The 20,709-nt window shown below is 49.0% G+C and overlaps 4 protein-coding genes across 4 annotated transcripts; 3 read left to right on the forward strand and 1 right to left on the reverse strand.

The window, feature by feature from the left end:
- Nucleotides 1-1,051: 1,051 nt before the first annotated feature.
- On the reverse strand, nt 1,052-2,519 carry FPOAC1_013237 (uncharacterized protein; the record flags this gene model as incomplete). The annotated part of the gene is made up of 4 exons (XM_044857578.1): nt 1,052-1,113; nt 1,174-1,619; nt 2,015-2,050; nt 2,113-2,519. The coding sequence occupies 4 exons, from the start codon at nt 2,517-2,519 to the stop codon at nt 1,052-1,054; spliced, it is 951 nt and encodes a 316-aa protein (XP_044701761.1).
- A 1,288-nt stretch (nt 2,520-3,807) lies between these two features.
- FPOAC1_013238 (uncharacterized protein) lies at nt 3,808-4,677 on the forward strand (the record flags this gene model as incomplete). The annotated part of the gene is made up of 1 exon (XM_044857579.1): nt 3,808-4,677. The coding sequence occupies one exon, from the start codon at nt 3,808-3,810 to the stop codon at nt 4,675-4,677; it is 870 nt and encodes a 289-aa protein (XP_044701762.1).
- Nucleotides 4,678-8,815: 4,138 nt separating this feature from the next.
- On the forward strand, nt 8,816-10,784 carry ATP2_2 (atp2, beta subunit of the F1 sector of mitochondrial F1F0 ATP synthase; the record flags this gene model as incomplete). The annotated part of the gene is made up of 7 exons (XM_044857580.1): nt 8,816-8,838; nt 8,948-9,077; nt 9,134-9,155; nt 9,232-9,317; nt 9,370-9,412; nt 9,475-10,029; nt 10,093-10,784. 7 exons carry the CDS (start codon nt 8,816-8,818, stop codon nt 10,782-10,784), a joined length of 1,551 nt encoding a protein of 516 aa, XP_044701763.1.
- Nucleotides 10,785-11,393: 609 nt separating this feature from the next.
- FPOAC1_013240 (uncharacterized protein) lies at nt 11,394-11,978 on the forward strand (the record flags this gene model as incomplete). Its single annotated transcript, XM_044857581.1, has 1 exon — nt 11,394-11,978. One exon carries the CDS (start codon nt 11,394-11,396, stop codon nt 11,976-11,978), a length of 585 nt encoding a protein of 194 aa, XP_044701764.1.
- Between the last annotated feature and the right edge of the window lie 8,731 nt (nt 11,979-20,709).

The following is a 20,709-nucleotide window of genomic DNA, read 5'->3' on the forward strand; positions in this document are numbered from 1 at the left end:
GATCGAGGCTACATGTTTGATGCGAATCAAACGCCCGAGGGCATCTTGTTGCGCTAAGAACTTGACGGGAGCCTTTTCCTCCCACGGATGGAGATAATGTTGGCTTTGGGCTTTCTCTTGGTTCGATCGTCGTCCAAGTGCATGATGCTGTAGGGCAGTGCGCGCGACATCACTATGGTCAGCCAAAGCACGAAATGATTTGCGCACACCATCGGGACTACCTTGAGCTAGTACCTGACTGGCCTTGTCCATGATATCTGAGATTTTGCAAAGATCAACTACGGGCGCCAACTTCTGGGGTCCATGAAGCGGAACTAGGCACCAGTGCTTGCGGAATGGGTGGAACCCGCACCTCCATGTCGTCCCCAACTTACGTCTGTGGAGGCAGAATGTAACGATGCGATCTCACTTGGTAAGACCTAACGTAGGTTTTCTGTTATCGGATAAGCTAGGCTTATTCTCACTTCGTATGAGGAAGTGTTATCACTTGTCGAGCAGTAGTAACAATGATCTTGATCGTCAGGAAATGAATCCCATTCAATTGCAGCGCTCATCATATGTCAATCAAATCAACTTTGGCCCCGAAGTTGATTTGATTGACAGCCCTCGAGCTCAAAGTTGATTTGTTTGATTTGATTGATACCCTTTTCAATTCCGTGAGTGGGGGCCCCGACCCGAAGTCATCCCCCTCGTGTACACCAACACTCAGCTACCCACCCAACTACCTAACCTTACTCCGCCTTGCCTGACCCAGTTCTTGAGGCATTGAACATGTTCCAATGTATCTGCGCCCATCGAGGGCCTCTGAGAAGTCAACGTCAGCTTCGCTAGGCTGAATTGTCTCTCACAATCGCTCGCCATCGCTGGAATAGCAAAGACATCCAGGGCAAAGCTGCTCAGTGAAGGAAACGAAGCCCTGTGGTCTCTCCACCATTCGATAGCATCCTGCGTATCCTGTGGCTCGAGACGGAGGTACCTTTCGAGCTCGCCGACACTGTCACCCGTCGCAAACGCTTTCTTTGTCTTGCTATTAATCCACTGAGTGTACTGATCATCCTCTTGACCCGTCGTCGTTGGCGCTGCGTCGTACTTCGTTGTTTCCTCGCACAGTCCCTGGTTCGCGTCGTACCAACGGGTGAAGTAATCCTTGATTCCAGCCTTGGCATCACGAACCCAAGCGAGTTTGCTCCTCAGACACCCAAGTCGCCTCTAACCAGCTGATCCCGAACCTCGGGTGAAGAATGATTGCTGCCGCAAACAAGGGAGATTCTCCGAGCTTGTCATAATACTCATTCAGCTTCTTCCACCCGTTGTTGATTGATGCCCGGATGTAGGCTCGATGGTCCGCTCGTAATGTGCTCTTTTGCGACGTCTCGGACGCCGATCGTTTCTCCGCCGTAGAATAATCAGCCCGAGAATGCAACGGTAAGGCAGATTCTACGAATCTCGGAGGTTGACTCCGCTGTGGTAGCGCGTAAACCTCATCCTCCTCAAAGCGGGCAGGGAGACGGCGAACGCGGCTTGGCCGACCGTTGGACTCTCGGAAATTTGCCGACGCCGTTGCAATCTGCTCCGCAGCATCCACTTGAGTTTCTCCCATCGTCTCCTCTGTAACCTCACTATAGAAGACCTTCCAGTCCTCAAAATGCTCCAACAGATATTCCATTCCTATCACCACCTCCCACAGGCGTCCATGGCTGTCACCTTTACCCCAGCCTTGCGTCCGCATCGTCTGAAGGTATATGGGTTTGAGAATCTCGTTGACTTCGCCAAGAACCCGCCAGTCTTCGCTGGACAATATGTCCTCCGCCGGGATCCGTCTTGCCCCGTCTTCCTCTTCTTGAGTTGCAAAGATAAATGCTCTGATATCTGTCTGCTTTCGCAAAGCCCTCTCAATCATCATGTAAGTGGAGTTCCACCGCGTTTCGTTGTTCATGACGACCTCGAGCTCGGCCGTGGATTCCTCGCAGAGCCGGTATTCCTCGTGATCCTGCTCTCGGGCAACTCGCTTGACTCGCTAGACTGGCTAGCTGGGGTGATCCGGTGAGCTCTACGCAGGTCTGTCAGCTGCTGGATATCTTGTCAATGAGATTGAACGGGATAAGCACAGACTTTCGAAGATGGTCCGCTGCGGAAGACGTGGCTTGCACCGAAAAGAACTCCGCTGCGCCTCTCATATCACATCGATTGCAGCACCAGACGTGACCTATCGGTAGATCCTGATAGTTCAGCTCAACTAGGAAGGTCCCGTGCGACCTAATCCAGCTCTTCCTGCCCTTTGCACCTTTTCGAGCTAACAAATCCTCCTGGACGAAGCGACGGTTCTTCCAGGTAATCTTGGACAGATTCTCAATGGTCGGGTTGGGAGGTAAAGCTCCAACGGCTGCTTCTTCCAACTGCTTGGCGACCGTTTTAGGCTGAGACAATCGTGAGAAGACGGAAGAAGGAGGTGTAGGGCAAGGTGTCAATGTTGTTGGCGGAAAGCCAGCTGGCGACGGGGAGAGTGGCGAGTTCGACATCCTACTGGTGAAATGGAATAAAAACCACGTGTAGAAGGGATTATTTTGATGGCGCGACATGGTTGGAAAACGCGTTCCACATTGCATACGCGCGGTGGGGTCATGCGTTAGATCACGATAGCAGATACTTAGCTTTGCCGCTAACCTCCCCGCCATTTGAGAGTAGACTTCCATCTGCGACTATCTAGTGTAGGGTAGTGGCTCGGGAAGATCTGGATTTTCCCTCGAGATTAGACGATCACATGATGCATATGTAATATGTCAATTATTTCAACTTTAGAAATGTGTGATTTGATTTGATTGAAAGGAAGAATTCGACGATTTGATTGATTTGATTGGGGTGATTGATTGATTGAGTTGACATATGATGAGCGCTGACAATCATCCTATGCGCCGAGGCGCTTGGCAAGCTATTGCTTGGACCTTCTTACTGGGTGTAGTGCTAGTAAACAGCTTCCTCCTACAGCTACATGGCCAGCCGGCCTGGGACTGTTACACGAACCAGAAGAAGTGGAGGGAATGCCTCTACAACGACTTCCACTCGGCAAGCCAATCAAGGCAGCTTTTTCGAGCTGGAGACGAATTCACGCCTGCTACACAACATAAACATGTCCGAAGAGGAAAAAAGTCAAACTGCCACGCTTGCCAGGGACTTCAATTAGGGCAGCCAAGGTCAAGAAGCTCAAGAAGGCCGTTGGAGCCGGTCAGTCGCAATAAAAGGAGGCGTCAGACCGTTTGGGGGTGTCAGCAGTGTAATGTAGCGATTTGTCACTCGAGGGATTGCTGGTACTTCTATCATGGGCTAAAATAGGTGGGATGCTAGGTATCTATGATTTGGCTCATTTTAATTGGTTGCACCACTCTGCCGTGACCTGGCCGGAGCTCCTCCACAATTGAAGGGATGAGATTCGTTCCCCCGGGCGTAATAAACTCCATCTACCTATCAGGCTCCAACGTGTAGAATAGGTTAGGCAAAGGGGGGGGTCGGTCTCAAGATCCTACCCGAGTACTGCCACATTGTCACAGGCTGACAGCACAATCAGATGTTCAATGAAACCTACTCGGATTAGCCTTTGCCCAATGGCTTCTGTGAAAGCTTCTGTTCCGCGATGACAGCTGATGTGGCGTGATGGCCAGGCAGCGATTTTGGTGATCGTGTCCATCAGATTATCTCGCTGGCCCAGCCGGATACATGATACCACGCTCTATACCCCAGTCTTTACAAGACATCTATAACTAACTATAAATTCAAGAATTTATCTAGAAAACCCTCCACGACGCACAGATCATGGATTTCGAAAGGACCACCACAGAATTCATTCCCTCCACCGCGGGTCCTTTTTTCGAACCTGACGAGTTTATTGATACCCAGTATTTCTTTAATCTTGCTTCGCAGGATATCCCTGAATACGCTGTGCCATGGCATTGGATGGCTTCATCAATTGAGTCACTTCCAACAGATCCATGTAACACGAAAGTCAAGTTTCTGCCGGCTCCAGCTTCGGAGTATCCTCCTGATTGTCAGTTCGATGAGACGGGCTTCAGTACGGCTCAACCACCACCCGCCCTTCACACATTCCAACAGCCTGCTGAATTTAATCTTCCCACATCACAAACTTCTCCATACAAGGACATTATACAAATCTCTACCAGAAACCGACATAGCGGTCAAGGAACAGCGACTTGGATCAATGCACCAGATTTGAGCAACTATCAATCGGCACCAGAGCCGCCCAAAAAGAAGGCTAGGAGGAAGTCTACAAACGGTCAGTTACTAGGCAACAAAAAAGATTCCCGGGGGAGATATAACAAACTTCTGGAACGAAACCGACGTGCCGCTGCTAAATGCCGTGATCGCAAACAACAAGAAGCAGACGCACTAATCTCCGAGGTAGAAGAATTGCAAGATCAGCACCAACAACTTTTATTCACCTATGTCGATTTAAGAGAGCAGATTTTTCATCTCAAGTCAGAGATCCTGAAGCATGGCGACTGCGACTATGTTTTGATTCAACAGTACATTAGTAAGGAGGCACATAAAACTGTGGATAACTTGGCAAGAAAAGGGTCATCCTCTAAAGACAAAAATTGGATTATGACTTCGCGGCAAGATGGTAGCGGAAACGGTAATGGTCTACAGGGTATGATTTTCGGGTGACCAGGTTTTTGTTAGATACGCACGAATACGATGGGGTGAGTGTATTAAAGTGTGGACCAGAATATGGTTGTTTTTTATTGATTGTGTCCTTGATTCTTTTTGATCAGTCTGTCAGGGAGGGGTTGATTCGATTCCCACCCTTTTCTGGATACAAGAATAATATGGAAAGTGGAGCCCATTCCCAGCTGCCAATCTAACAGTTTTTTGACCCGCCAGAGGGTAATAAGGCTGTATTACCAGACGCATCTTAAGCCCCAAGACATTAATGGTATCAAATAGCTGTCTTGATATATTCGGCTACGTGAATCAAGTGTTTTAATTCGTCTTTTCTTGCGTTGATAGACCCATGTTGGTTGACTAAAGTCCTACTTTACGGAGAAAGAATGCCGGAAGGGGAAATGTGGATCTGTCCTTTCAACCGGGTGAGACCAAGCGCTTATCTCCCCTTGATTCCTCATGTGTGCGACGATCGACCAAGCATTATCGCCTTTGCTTGTGATTGTGACACCACTATGACCTTTCCAACAAGTCAAGGATCCAGGGTTCAGAATGACGGAAATAACGCAGCTTAGGTACATGAAGCTGGAAAATGTTGAAGTCGGTATAAGAAGCACCATTTGTCAATTATCAATTACCATACCATAAGACTGCTGTACGTCAATCCCTGGTTATTATACCACCTATAGTGACCGGATACGCCTCCAAATAGTCAATCACAGCACGGCTACCAGTACCGTGGCTACCAGTTCTCTTGGATTGTGTTTGAGAAACAATAAACGCCAACCTGAGGTAAGTGAACGGGACCGACGACCCTTGGGCCCCTTCGTTCAATTGATTTCCATGTGGACAAGTCTTTACATCTCTGGTCTCCTGCTGTGCCCCAGCATGCTCACACCTTCCAGACACCATCTTCGTTGATCCTTCATGTGGAATAGCACCATACTGTGACGGTTGGGTTTTCCAAGGGATAAACTAGTCCGTACTAGGTTTATGTTGGCAGAGTCGTAGGGCGTGTGATACTGAGCAGGGCGAAGTGTCACGTCTCTTAATAGTGAATAAGGCGGGTAAGGCGTATTCAGGTAAAGATGTTTTATTGATAGCTGGTGAGCTAAGTTCTATCTAGTGCTAAAAGAGTGTTCTATATATAATAGTCTGAGGATACAAGGCAATAGGTATTGTCTTGTATCTACCGTGGACCGAGAAGTGAATGTGTCGGTCCTGGACCGTGGTGTAAGTCGTTCGGTCCATAGTTGATTGGTTCGTTGTGAAATGTTGAAGTGGGGCTTCGTGAGGACCGAAGGTTGACGATTCGGTCCTGTGGTGATTGGCGTAAATGAGGAGTAAAAGTGGGGCCTGTAAAAGTGAAAATGTGGGGTACACATGACTTCGTCATTTGGGTCGTAACACATACGACCTTCCAACCAATGTCTCTGTTCCAGACTTTCCATCATCATTCCAAGCATCACTATACCCCTCTCCCGCTGATCTTTTCACATCAAACTTCAGTCTCCCCTTTCTACTTCCACCTGCAGATCGAGAGTTTATGGCACATTCCAAACACCCGGCGGGGTTCCAGAGTTCCCAGTTGAATACTGTTACGTCCTGGCCTGAAATAAATCATACAACGATCTTGGCTAGGCCAAACGAAACCAATAGTCCCGAAAGCAACGGCAATGTTAATAAATATCCTGGCGACAACCAGAAAAAACAGCGAAGAGGACAAAAACAAACGACTTTCAGTTCAGATCCAAGAGTTCGAAGACATAGTCGTTAGTCAACAGAGGCAATTCTAGATGGGAACTTGAAAACATCGCCAACTCGATTTGAGTGGGCTTTTAAGTATTAAATGCAATTTGGACATTCACGGCATTGTATCTTATGATGTCATGAACAAAGAGGTAATAAAGCTACCACCAGCGTTGGTTTTAAGCAAAACCTTAATTCCCCCGAAAAAGCCAATCGACGAAGAGGGAAATGGCCCCAAGCGTCACACGCAGCTGAGATTAGTTTATTGCATAGCGCCGGACCAATAGAACTGACCTGACGGTGCGCCTGATGATCCGGTTTATAATAACAATTTGCTCTCGGCCGAAGCTGTGTGCCTCGAAAATAATCTGATTGGACACCCAGGCAGTTTGCGCCACTGCCGAGGCATGGCACAATCATGACGTTTGATTGCCAGCTCATTGAAGAAAACATGTTTTTTATAACTATCCTTTTTCAAAATTTATACATTGCATAGAATTGGGCTTATTGGAGACCCCCATGTGTAAAACATATGTTCTTTACTATTATGGCTAGTTACCTTTACATCGCGTTATATTATCCCATCTGATATCATCATGTGAGATGGGCTTTCGAGGCATTTCCTGATACACATTCAGGTGCTCTTGGTCACATTATATTCAAATCTGGCCAATAAATATTGGTTTGACCAAGTTATACGATTTTACTTCATCAATCAACTAGTCACCAAGGCAGAGGTCAAGCCATTTATTCTTTACACATATGTCGCGCCCATTGTAGACGCGGTTCCCCCCTAGCCTAGGGCGGTCGAAAAGCAAATATACCTACAGGGCGACGATAAAGGGTGCAAAATTGTTAGATTTTACCAACTACACCACACGCCACCAAAATGGGAATCCCCACTTAGAGCAATGCATGAGTGGTTTTTAGATCTGACAAAAATATGGAAAAGGATAAGTGGGGAATTTTTATTCGGCACTATCTATCCGGCGTTTTGTTGTTATGATGCGCAGTCATGCCGGGTGCATTTGTGTGGAAGAATTCAGTTGTTAATTGTTGTTCTTCTATTCAAGAATCATCAAGGTCTTTTATACTTGAGTTATCCTTGAGTTCTCGAATCTTCTATGTATTATTAACTTTGATCATGATGTGAGGGGAAACCCTGGTACTTCCAACACGTTTCCGTACAGTGTTTGTGCTGGATATAACAGGCGGTCCAGATTAGGCAAATCACCTTTAACGTCCTTGGTGCCGGTCCTGGGACAGCGATATATAGGCCCAGCTTGTATAAGCTCAGGGTCCATGTGAAATTAATGGCTACGCTTAACATATTGGAATGCCACGAATTGATATAGTAGGCTGGCTATTTAGACATAAATCGCTGCTTTGGAAGGACTTCGCTTCGAATAAAGAGGACGTATTCATTACTTGCAGCCGCCATGCAATCCAATGCTGCAGCCGGGAATGTTTAGGGCATAATCACGAGCTAGCTCAAGCTTCTTGGAGATCTTATACTACTCGGGTTAGGAATGACACTGATTCTAGATGCTGATAAGAACTCAAGCTGCCGTTTTCCACAGAATGACATGATTTTGCGTTTTAAAGACCCACACATGAGAACACTCCGACACCAACCAAGCCCCGCGAGCCAGGCCGAAAGTATCAAAAACGACTTCTTGATCCTGTCTGCCTTATTTACTAGTCGCACGGAATTTGCGACATCTGTATTCTTACCGTGTTGCAGAAGAGTCCGATATGCGTTGCTGTTGCGACACCACAGAACAGACAGACTGGTCCCCTGTCGCCAGCCATAAAAGGCCTGCTCCATCTTCAACACACGACAATGTCTGCAAGCTTCGCGCAGAAGCTCTCACGCCTAGTAATCTAATGACCCTAACCGGGGGTGGAGCATTGCCCCCTGCGGCTAAACTAATGCTATAAGTGGTTACGGTGGTCGACAAGCAAGGAACGTCCAGCTAGAGGTAACAAGAACACACCAACACGGCCCATGAAACCCAAAAGTCCTGGGGGAAACGGACAGATAAACAAACGAAGCCGAGGCTGGAGGGATACTGTGGGTGTGGGTATATAGAACCAGAAATAGCACTTTGCACAAACCACCGATTGAGCTTAATACAAAGCTACGGAAAGAGGAAGTCTAAAGGGAGAGCACAAGGAGACTCCATGTACAGGACACAGAAGTAAACTATTCTTTAACCGGAGGTACGCACATAGGTAGATTAGACAGAGCATCAGGCAGTCTGGTTAAGACAGTGTGTGGCATCACTCAATGCACGACGACGGAAGATACAGGGAGTCTAGGTAACATGGGAGGGGAAGTTGTGGCTGGCCCATGACGACGTTATTTTAAGTATAACTAACATCTCCCATCATGTCACCCCATCCCCGCCGTTCGTCTCCCTCTCATCCCAAACGCTTTCTGCCATTTAGCATGTTGAAGAGGCGAGTTACGGCACCTGGATATCACAAGCTGAGCTAGCTGACCCGGTTTCCTCTGGAATAGCATTCAATCCTTTGGCAGTCGCTCCTCCGTGGCCGTGGCCTCTCAACGCCCCACCCGCCTTGCTCCTCTCCGGACCGTCAACTTCCGGCTGGCTAGCACTGGTACTGTTGGTACCGGTAAGATTTACCAGGTGAGATTCAGTTCTACTTCCCTCGAAGAGCTCGGCATCGGCTAAATCTTAAACAGATTATTGGTGCTGTTGTCGATGGTGAGCCCCTCATGACTAGGCTCTATCTAGCGAGCTTAATGGGTCATTAGATATAGTTAACTTAACAGCTTTGAAGTCAAGTTCAATGGCGCCACGCTTCCTGCTATCCTAAACTCCCTCGAAACCGCCAACAATGGCCAGAAGCTGGTCCTCGAAGTTGCGGTATGTACGAGCTAATCTAAAGCACAGTAGCATCTCCATTGACTTTGGGCAGCAACATCTCGGTGAGCATGTTGTCCGGTGCATTGCTATGGATGGTGAGTCACTCATCGCGTTGCTCGGTCCAGTCTGCAATCGTCACTGAAAAATGCCAAAACAGGAACCGAGGGTCTCGTCCGAGGCACGAAGGTGGTTGACACTGGTGCTCCTATCACAATCCCTGTTGGCACTGCAACCCTTGGCCGCATATTGAACGTGACTGGTGACCCGATTGACGAGCGCGGACCTATTAAAACGGACAAGTATTTACCCATTCATGCCGACCCCCCCGAGTTCATTGACCAGTCCACCTCTGCTGAGATTCTGGCGACTGGTATTAAGGTTGTCGATCTCCTCGCCCCCTACGCTCGTGGTGGAAAGATTGGTCTCTTCGGTGGTGCCGGGGTCGGCAAGACTGTGTTTATTCAGGAGCTCATCAACAATATCGCCAAGGCTCACGGCGGCTACTCCGTCTTTACTGGTGTCGGTGAGCGAACACGTGAGGGCAACGACCTGTACCACGAAATGCAGGAGACTTCCGTCATTCAGCTCGACGGCGAGTCCAAGGTCGCCCTAGTGTTTGGCCAGATGAACGAGCCGCCAGGAGCCCGCGCGCGCGTTGCTCTTACCGGCCTAACTATTGCTGAGTACTTCCGTGATGAGGAGGGTCAGGATGGTGAGTAAAATCTAGAGAAGGGAAGCAAGGCAAGGCGAGAAAGTTAACGGATATCTATGATAGTGCTTCTCTTTATTGACAACATCTTCCGATTCACGCAAGCTGGTTCCGAGGTCTCTGCTCTACTCGGCCGCATCCCGTCTGCAGTTGGATATCAGCCGACTCTCGCCTTAGACATGGGCCTCCTCCAGGAGCGCATCACCACTACCAAGAAGGGCTCTATTACTTCCGTTCAGGCTGTCTATGTCCCTGCGGATGATCTGACTGATCCTGCCCCTGCCACTACTTTTGCTCACTTGGATGCCACCACTGTTTTATCCCGAAGCATCTCTGAGTTGGGTATCTACCCGGCTGTCGACCCTCTTGACTCGACATCCCGTATGCTTGACCCCAGAGTTCTCGGCCAGGACCACTACGATACAGCCACCCGCGTCCAGCAGATTCTCCAGGAGTACAAGGGCCTACAGGACATTATCGCTATCCTGGGCATGGATGAGCTATCGGAAGCTGACAGACTTACCGTCGAGCGTGCTCGTAAAATTCAGCGGTTCCTCAGCCAGCCCTTTACCGTTGCACAGGTCTTTACTGGTATCGACGGCGTTCTTGTTGATATTAAAGACACTGTCGCCTCCTTTAAAGCCATCCTGGACGGCGAGGGTGATTCCCTACCTGAGGGTGCCTTCTATATGGTCGGCGACTTTAACTCAGCTAGAGAAAAGGGCAAGAATATTCTTGCGGACCTGGAGAAGAATTAGAAAATACTGGTTCTTGGCTGGGCTGCTGTTACGGATTAGCGGCTATTTTAATATCGCCTCTATCTACAGGACAAAAGTATAAGGTCTTTCTCGATTATTATTGTTAATAGGTGCTGGAGTGTTACGTGCAAGTAGGGGTACTTTAAGATTGCGCACTAAAATGGTAATAGAACCTTTTAAGATTTTAACAGAACAGAACGTGAATAACGTACTTGATAAGCGAGTGAGTCAGACAAGCGTGTCACGGCCAAGGGTGTGCACCACTCAATTCAATCAACTGAATGGCTCGGTGGCGGTGAGTTGATCTGGTCAACCACTCTCTCCAGTGGCGTTGATCAATTATCCATCAAATTGAGTTGAATGGACACTGGTTGAAGTCGTTGATCTCCAAGCCGAGCTATTTCACTCCCACTCCAGGCTGGCGAATCTATCTACCGATGTAGATGAAATGTAGATGTAGATAGATGTAGATCTACATCTATCTATCTACCAGAGGGCATGTGGGTCATCTATCTATCTACCTGGAGGTCCGGTAGATAGACGAAATGTAGATAGATGCCAAGACGGCTGGTGAAAATTGGGTAAGGTAGCTGTACTTTCTCGGTACTAATGGCATCCTCCTACTCCGAAGTATTGATACCTCTGACGATCCCTTCCCCAACCGTCCTCCCATTTCCCGATTTCCCCACGCCCTCCCCCTTTTTCGATTGGGTCTTGGTTTGGCAGATTCTCATTGCCCTTGATGCCACCCAGAACATTGCCCAAATGGCATCTCAAAGCGATTTATTTAGTTACGCAACTGATGCTAACATATCGGAAATATCCTATCCAGGAGATCCAACCTTGCCGATGCACGATTCCGCGTCTCGCAGCAGCCGTTCAATCATCAAAGACTGGGATGCAGTATCGCAGGCTGTCCGCAGCCATTGGGTCCTCTCAGCTCGAACTGGACAAGCTACCGGCTGGTTTTGGGCTCACGGCTATGACGTTCAAGCTAGGTCCAAAGGCAATGAGTCTGGCCCCCATACGTGGTTCTGTTGTCACTGTGTCCAGCATGGCGTTCCCCGGCCAAAGGCTTACGTCTCGTCCAATACTCGGAACATTGAAGGTCATCTCAGCAAGGCCCACAATATTTTTCATCCAGATCCATCAAAAGCAACACGATATATGCAGGAGCGCCCCCTAATCAATTAACCCTTCATGATTTGGCAGCCAAGAAACGGAAGAGGGACGACTTTCACGACGAGTTGGTTACTCGATTTGACAAGACCACGTTCCAGCGCCACATTGTCCAGTGGATCACCGATGTAAATCTGTCATTTCGCGTACCGGAGCATAAAGGCCTCCAAAAGGTCTTTCAGTACCTGAACCCCTTGGTTCACGAGACTTCCGCCAATCTAACCCATGAAACGGTTCGAGTTAGGATCAGTGTGTCCAACAACCAAGTAAAGCAAAATTTGGACCCTTTTTTTTACTTGGTTGACAGAACCCCTTGCTTGACTTGGTTTACTCGGCAACAGCGGCTTGATTTACTTGGTTGGTTGACATTACTCGACTATTTTTCATGCCCTGTATAGCTACGGTGGTAGATCTAGGCTAATATTCCGCTTCGAAGCAAGTGCTTCTGGCATTCAATCGCTGCTACCGTGTCCGAACTGAGCCGGTTCCGTTCATCCGTAATGACCTTCTTTGTCTGTGAGAAGACGCGCTCACATTCAGCGCTCATTGCTGGGCAACTGAACAAGTCAAACGCCATCTTCGACAGGATAGGATAGTCAGATGCATGGCGAACCCACCACTCCAGAGGATCCTCAACATCCAGATCAGCCTTGTTAGTCCTCGCCATAAACTCATCCAGCTCAGACGTCAACTTTACCCGCTTCTTTCCTCGTGTAGCTGACATCGCAGTGACAGCAAGCCTCTGCCGACGCTTACGAGCTTGCTGAAGTGGATCAAGAGCGATACTGTTGTCAGCAATTGCTTCCTCCTCCAGCTCCTCCGGCTCCTCCTCTTGTCCTACTCCGTCCATTCGGTCCGCTTCCGCAGCTGCTGCCTCGTATTGTGCAAAAACCTCCTGTACCACTCTCTTTGCGCCGCTGATCCATTGCCTGTTGTGACTCCATTCAAGCTCGAAATAGGTAAATTTGTTAGCCGGATGTAGGGCAACTGCACACCGGTATGCAGGGGTGGCATCAGTGAGGCCAAAATATTCCTCAAGCTTGATACGAGCGGCATCAATAGCATGGGAATAGTATGTTGACACCACGTCAGGGTGATCATCTGCGAACTTCCCAGCCTCTTGGAGCTTCTTGAAGAGCACATCCAGCGACTCGAGAGTCTCGTGAAGTGAGCCATGTGATCCTTCCGAGCCAGATTTGTTAGCCCGGCCCTCCATGCGTTTTGTTAGATCCTTGAAAGGTTTGAGGATATTGAGGAAGTGATCGAGATCAACCCAATCCTGCGGAGTTAGGATATCTTGTGAGATATCGTATCCTTCGGCGACGATGCGGCGATAGTTGAGAAAGAAGAGATCAATGGCGTGGCGGAGTTTCAGAGCTCTCTCAATCATGGAATATACAGAGTTCCAGCGGATACCACCATCGACCAGGACCCTGGTGTAGAGGTGTTCGATACTGCCTTCGTCATAAGCCCGCAGGATGTACTGTTTCAGCCGCTCCCGTCTCTGGTCGCTTCTGTTGATCCACACGCAGAAGTTATGGAGCTTGCCAATACAGCTTTGCTTCCTCCATATCTCAAACCGCTCGTCATCGGATGCAGCGCGCAGCTGTTTCTCCAGCTTGCTAACGCCCTTGCCAAAGAGAAGAGCTTTGACGATGATGTTCAGCATATGGCCGACGCACCGAAGGCGGCTTTCGCGGTTGATTGTCGGGTACTGCTCTGCTAGCTCTTGGATGCATACATCGTTGCTTGCAGCGTTGTCCATCATGAAGAAGCCAATGATTGGCGAGACGTCGTAAAAGTCGATGACGGTCGACAACACTTTGGCAATGTTCTCACCGGAATGAGGACCCTTTAGAGGTGGGAGGTCTAGAAGAGCTGTTTGTAACTTGTGGCGCTCATCCAGGAAGTGAGCGACAACGGCAAGATAGTTTGTCCCTTCTTCAGATGTCCATGCATCCATCGATACATGGACCTTGCTTTCGGCGGATTGCAGCTTTGTCCTTGGCCAAACGCGTCTCCCACCATCGCCAAGCCACTTCTCTTTGACCCAACTGCCAAGAGTAAATGGGCTTCTGGGAAGGATCTTATCGATATCCTCCAGATAATTGATAAACATCTCATTCGTCCGCTGATGAGTCGCCTGACGAAATGTGAGGCCAAGGTCAATCACCCAGTCAGTAAAATCGTCCTTGAATTTCAGGTCGTTGAACACCGCGCGCCGGCTTCCGAGGTATGGCGTAAGGCTTGCTGTCCTCTTGGCTATGCTGAAAGGATCGGCTCCTATGGCTTTGTAACCGAATTCTTCCAGTCTGTGCTGCTGTTTAAGGTGATAATTGATGCTGGTCGTGCTCTCACTGGCAAAAAGCGCAGCATCGTGATGGCCGCTACTATGGCAATACTTGCAGAGCCAGAACTTATTGTTCCCATCTGTGGTAAGCTGTGCGCCGTGCCTGTAGATTGCTGAAGGCTGGGATTTGGAGTTGATGGCGCGCTTGTGGGGCTGGCGGTATCGAATAGATGGTACTGGCTTCCTGTTGTAGCGGATTTTGTCCCAGTCGATAGGGAAAGGGCACTGAGAGGCGTCCGGCGCACCTCTTTCGTCAGAAAGCCTTGAAGGGGAGGGCTTATCGTTAGGCACATGGGTTTGAGTTGAGGCGGAGCTAGGAGTGCTCGGCTGGGCGGGGCCGAGCGACTCAGAAGGGGTCCTAGGAGGAGTGGTTTTTTCGAGCCTTCCATGAGGCTTAAAGAATGGGCGCGAAGACATATTTGGTTTGTTCTTCAAGTTATTGGACCAAATCGGCAGCCTTGGCTCTGTGGAAAGGTTGGAGGAGAAAGAAAAGGAGATCCTCACTCATTTCATTTAAAGACTGGGCCAATCAGGGTGCGCTGTCTTCCTAGCCTGCCCTATTAAGGTTAGACTTTGTTGGCCACTTTCCCAATCCGGTAACTTAGTCGAGTAACTTCAAGTTAACTCGAGTAAGCCAAAAAGGCTTGCTTGTGGTTGGTCGGAGGGGGTCTTACTTGTGGTTGGTTGTTACGTAATCAACCAACCACAACCAAGCAAATCAAATAACTTGGTTATTGGACACACTGGTTAGGATCATCGACGAGTTCAACACATACAAATCGCGCGTCATCCACGCACTGTCACGAAGCCCAAGCCAGGTTCATATTGCATTTGATGGCTGGACGTCCCGGAACAGACATTCATTCTTCTCCATAAATGCCTTCTTCCTCGATGAAGATACATTCCAGCCACGGAAGATCGTCCTTGGCCTCCCAAACGTCGCCATAGCGCACACGGGAGAAAATATCTGAGCCGCTATTATGGAGGTGTTGGATGACTTCGGGTTGATTGCAAGCAACAAGGTTGGATGCATTATTCTCGATAACGCCGCAAGCAATGAAGGAGCAGTCGAAGCGATAGGCCACAAGCTTCAGTGGCAGAATCCGGCCAGCAGAAGGATTCGGTGTTTCGGGCATATTCTTCATCTCGTCGCCAAAGCGCTCCTCTTCATTAAAGACAGCAATACACTCGAGGACCTTGATGCGGACGATTTTACAGAGTGGACAAAAAGAGGTCCAGTAGGTAAACTCCACAACCTTGTCGTCTGGGTCAATCGGTCGAATAAGGCGACAGCAATTCTGCGGAAAATACAATATGAGGACCCTGACAAGTCCTATCCAGGCACTCTTGATGTCGTGCTTGACAACGGCACACGCTGGCTGTCTCAATATTATATGATCGAGCGAGCAATTAAGCTCCGACGCTATCTGACTCGAATGGCTTCTAGAAAGTGGCCATGACTGACTGCATTCAACGGTTTAGTGAGTCCGTCTGCTACCTGCTCGTGTGTGCTAACGTATTGCACATCAATGTTCCCGGCTTCAACTTCTTCTCGGATATGGTGCTCGGTTAACGGAATGTGCTTTGTCCTTTGGTGGAGCTCAGGGTTTCTGCATAGCTTTAGGGAACCCTGGTTGTCGCCGTTCAGTAGGATGGGCATATGTAGCGGAAGGAGCAGTTCAGAAAAGAGGTTCCTAACCCAGGCCAATTCTCTGGCACACTGGGAGAGTGCTGTATATTCAGCCTCAGTGGTCGATAGTGCTACTGTTTCGTGCCGTTTGGCCCTCCATGAGACTGTAGACCCTTCAAGTTGAACGAGCCACCCGAACGTCGATCTTCCCGTAACGGTGTCGCCTTTCCAATCTGAGTCGGCCCAAGCTGTGATGCTCCAAGCGGATTCAGGATCTTTCTTGACGCCCCCAAGCACTAGGCCGTGGTCTCTTGTCTGCTGTAGATAGCGAAGACTTCTTTTGATCAGTCGTGAATGTGCTGGTGATGGATTCGACATGTATCTCGAGAGTACCGAGAGAAGAAAAAGCTAAATCGGGTCTGGTTTGGGTCATTCCATACATCAACGAGCCGGTTTTCGAGCTATAGTCTTCTCGTTCTTCTGGAGAAGCCGAGTCGCCATTGTCTCTTGGTTGCAGTGTCGAGAGTGAATTTCGCTCCATCGGGGTCTTGACCGGTCGGCAATCCTCTAAGCCGAATTTCTTCAGTATTCTGGTAAAATATGCATCCTGGGAAAGGTAGATCAGCCTTGAGTTCCTGTCTCGGGTTATTCTTACTCCAAGAAAATGGCTAGCGGGACCAAGATCAGTCATGGTAAAGATCTCTCCCAGGCGGGCTTTGTACCCTTGGATTGCTTCCTTGTTGCTGCCCATGATGAGGAAGTCATCCACATATGTGATGATGATCACTCCCGTTGTGGGATTGTGATATACGGCCGTGTCAGACGTTGCTTGTCTGAAGTCAAGGGATTCCAAGGTCTCCTTCAGCTTCTTTTGCCATTGCCGAGGCGCCTGCTTGAGCCCATAGAGGGATTTGATCAATTTGCAGATCTTCTCAGTTGAAAATCCTGGCGGACGGTCTTCTGGGTGTTGGTCAAAATACTCGACAAGTCCTTCCGGCATTTCGATGAAGACTTCTTCGTCGAGGTCCCCTTCCAAGAACGCCGTCGACACGTCCATCTGCTCAATTTCCCAGTCAAGACAGGCAGCAACGGTGAGGAGGATTCTCCAGGTCGCCGATTTGGCAACAGAGGCAAAGGTCTGGTTGTAGTCAAAGCCGAACTGTTGTTCAAAGCCTCTGACCACCAGCCGCGCCTTGAACTTGTCCAGGTTGCCGTCCTCTTTTTCTTGACCTTGAATACCCACTTGACTGTAAGTGGCCTATTGTGAGCTTGGTTGCGGTCCAGCATGCGCCAAGTTCCTTTCGTGAGGAGACTGCGCAGCTCACTGTGTATTGCTCTGAGCCAATGCTCCCTTTGCGGACCTTGAAGCGCTTCAGTCATTGTTTTGGGCTCAGTGATCACCTCTTTTCGGGGATCTGGCAGCTTAGCTGATGTCATGGATGTTGTCGTCTGTCCATGCTGAGGATTATGCACCTCGGCATGCTGAAGATTGTTCACTTCAGACCTTCGTGGGCTCGGAGTTTCTGTCTGCTCCGTGACTGACTGTGGCCGGCTTGAGATGGGAGCTCCGTTCTTGCGGATTTCCGGCTCAACATCATGCTCAGTTTCGGTCAGGAGTTCTTTCTCCCCGACCTTTTCGTAGAATTTCACATTTGCAGAGCGGACGATCTGATGTCCCTTTCTGCGAGAGGGCACCCAGCAGGTGTAGATCTGTGAACCTTCCATGCATAGGTAGATTCCAGCCTCTCCTCTTGGACCAAACTTGTGTGATCTCAATCTTCGTTCTTTTGGTATGTGTATCGTGACTTGTGAGCCACAAATTCGTTCTCCGGATAGATCCGGCTTGTTGTCTTGTCCGGGGAAGGCCTCGTTGAGAAAGCTTTCCATGGGAGTGAGGCCATCAATTGCCCTGGTGGCTGTCACGTTTGTCTTGCGCACCATATCTTCCAGGACCAATGGCCAGAGCTCTATCGGGATTCTTTCCGATTCCATGGTTGCTCTGACTTTGTCAAAGATGATGCGGTTAGAGCGCTCAGCAACTCCGTTAAATTCAGGAGTATATGGTGTCGTCTTGATGATTTTGACGCCGTGGGTGTACTCGAGGTTCTTGAGAGACGCACCATAGAGCTCAGAGCCGCCATCCATCTGGATTGCGTACACTCGGATGCCATACTGAGTTCGTATCTTCGAGATGAGCTGGCCTAGAAGTTCCGAAGCCATTCCCTTCCTCGTGAATGTGTAGGCCCATCTCATTCGATGTTTATCATCTGTGGCAATCATTCCCCATCGTTCGCCTCTAATACCCGGTGGATTGACTTTGAAGGTGTCAACATGGATGAAACCGGCCTTGGAGGCTCGCTTCCGTTTGTTTCGTGGAGTCCATCGTAGGGCCTTTGCGATATCGCAGGCGAGGCAGTAATTGAAAGGCTCATGATTGTGGTGGCTGTCGCAGAACATTCCTCTCGTCATTTTGGCAGTCTGCGATACCTGATATACGTTGACGTGGCCGAGTCTTCGGTGCCAAAGATCGACATCCAGGCATTGCTTTGATGAAACAATGTGGTGATTGCATGGTTCTGGCTGGAGTTCGGAGACGGCCTGGTTTGAAACGGCTGTCTCTCTGACCTCAGTGTTGACGTACAGACCGTCCCTTCCTATACGGAGGAGACCAAAGACGTCTCCTGTTGGGTCGTATATGTCGTTACCGTCAATCCAGCCGCCGTTCTTGTACAGCCTGAGCCCTGACATGACGTTTACCGGAAACTCAGGGATGAATAGCGTGTCTTTGAGGTTGACTGTGACCTGATCGCCCCATTTGTTTATGAAGCAAATTTTGACTGTCCCTCGACCGGATGGGTACACCTTCCCACCGCCCGTAACGAGGACCGTTCGGGTTGCAGGCTGCAGCACTGTGAATAGTCTTTGGTCGTTGCAAATGTGGACTGACGAACCCGTGTCGAACAGCCATTCTGCGGTTGAAGAGATGCTATCAAGGGAGACCTTACACGTTTCTGTATTGTCCATAGGCGGCTCGTCTGAGACGCTGTCTTCAAGAATCAGAAAAGATCGCTCGACTGTCATGTGATTTGATTCCTTAATATGGAGATTCTTGCTGTTGTCGCGTTGACGATCATGCTCCATGAGTTCCTTGGCGAGACGGACTGCCCAGTCGGGCCGCTTACCCTTATGGGCGAACCAACAATCATTTTCGTGATGTCCTCTCTTCTTGCAGTTTGTGCAGGTATAATCCTTGTGCTTGCCGACTCGATGATTGGTCTCCTGGTTAAACTTGTTCGCGGCTCGCTGGTTCTTTGAAGAGCCTCTCCTCCGTCCACTTGCCTCTTGCTTTCTTGTGGTTAGGCCCTTCCTCCCGGTCTTTTTACCGTGGGCCCAGTACGTAGAGGCAGTACCATGACTGTCATCGTCATCTGATGACCTGTTTTCATCAATGAGATCTTGCTGCATTGATCGTAGTGTTGGCGGATGCTCAGAGCGAAGGAGAGCCCGTTGTCTGGCAGTCCAGTCGGGGTACTCGTTCTCACAGGCAGTCAGATAGACCACCTTTTGAGGGTATCTGAGATTGGTTCCTTTTGCTCGAGGAGAAGTTTGACGAGTCGTTCGAAATCGACATTGAATTGTGGAATTGTCTCGTAAGAGCTTGATTTGATCCGGATAAACTGGTAAAGTGTTGTCTGCAGGAGAACTGGGCCTGTGCCAATACAGTAGGCCTGGAGAAGGTTGAACATCTCCTGGGGGTTTTCAATCCCGACCAGTTGACTGAGTGCTTCTCCAGTGCAGTTACCTCGGATGGAGACGGCAGCTTTCGCCGCCCTGATCTTTTGATCCATTGTCTGCTGTTCCTCGGGAGGGTAATCACCAAAGACAGCATCTTCGAGACCATTGATCCGAAGAATGGCCTTCTGAGCTGGGCAATATTGCTCCCAATTGGAGGGGCCGCCTAGCTTGAGCTCTTGCGGAAGGAAAAGAGTATTCTTTTCGGAGATGACCGTGGTACTGTCATAGGTTGAAGATGGTGTGTGGTCTTGACCTGAAGCACCAGATCGCGACGATTCGGATGCAGGCGACACTCTGATGGTGTTGCGAGTTTGCATAGTGAAAGGTGGGGCTCGACGTGAGGCCATTTTGGGATGAGGTTAAAGTTCGGTTCTTTGATTCAGAAGAGAAACCCGGTGTTTGCTAACCCGGGCTCATAACCTAATGTTTATATTGCGCAGTAGTGCTGGGTGAAAATGTATTTTATAAAACTTGATTGTTCATTATTGATATGAGAGTTCTTCTCGGGTTTATATCTCTAGATGATTTCATCTAGGACTTTGAACTCTAAATCTAGGACTTTCAGTCTGACAGTCTAAACCCTGAAAGGAAGGGGGATCCCCGGATTTTCCAACAGTCTTTTGCCATTTAGTGCAGCGGTAAGACCCTGAATGCATCCAGGGACCCTGGCCGTGACAATATATAAGTCCTAAAATAAGCTTGATTAGATTTTTTAAAACTTAAAAATAATTCTATAAGGTCAGTATAACTATTAAATAGCTACTTATACTATATATATGTTACGATTGGTTACCGTAACAGCGCTATAAGGCTCTATAAGCAGCTGTAAGCACTACCGTAATTGCTACAATAGCAGTTATGGCCCGATCTTTTGCCCTGTGGCTTAACGGTTAGGTGCAACCGTTACACTGATAGAGCAATCGAACAACGATTGGAAACAGAATATACAGGCCCTTGAGTCGTGAGCCGCT

This window comes from Fusarium poae (genome assembly GCF_019609905.1).
Source record: "Fusarium poae strain DAOMC 252244 chromosome Unknown contig_1, whole genome shotgun sequence".
Lineage (NCBI taxonomy): Eukaryota > Fungi > Ascomycota > Sordariomycetes > Hypocreales > Nectriaceae > Fusarium > Fusarium poae.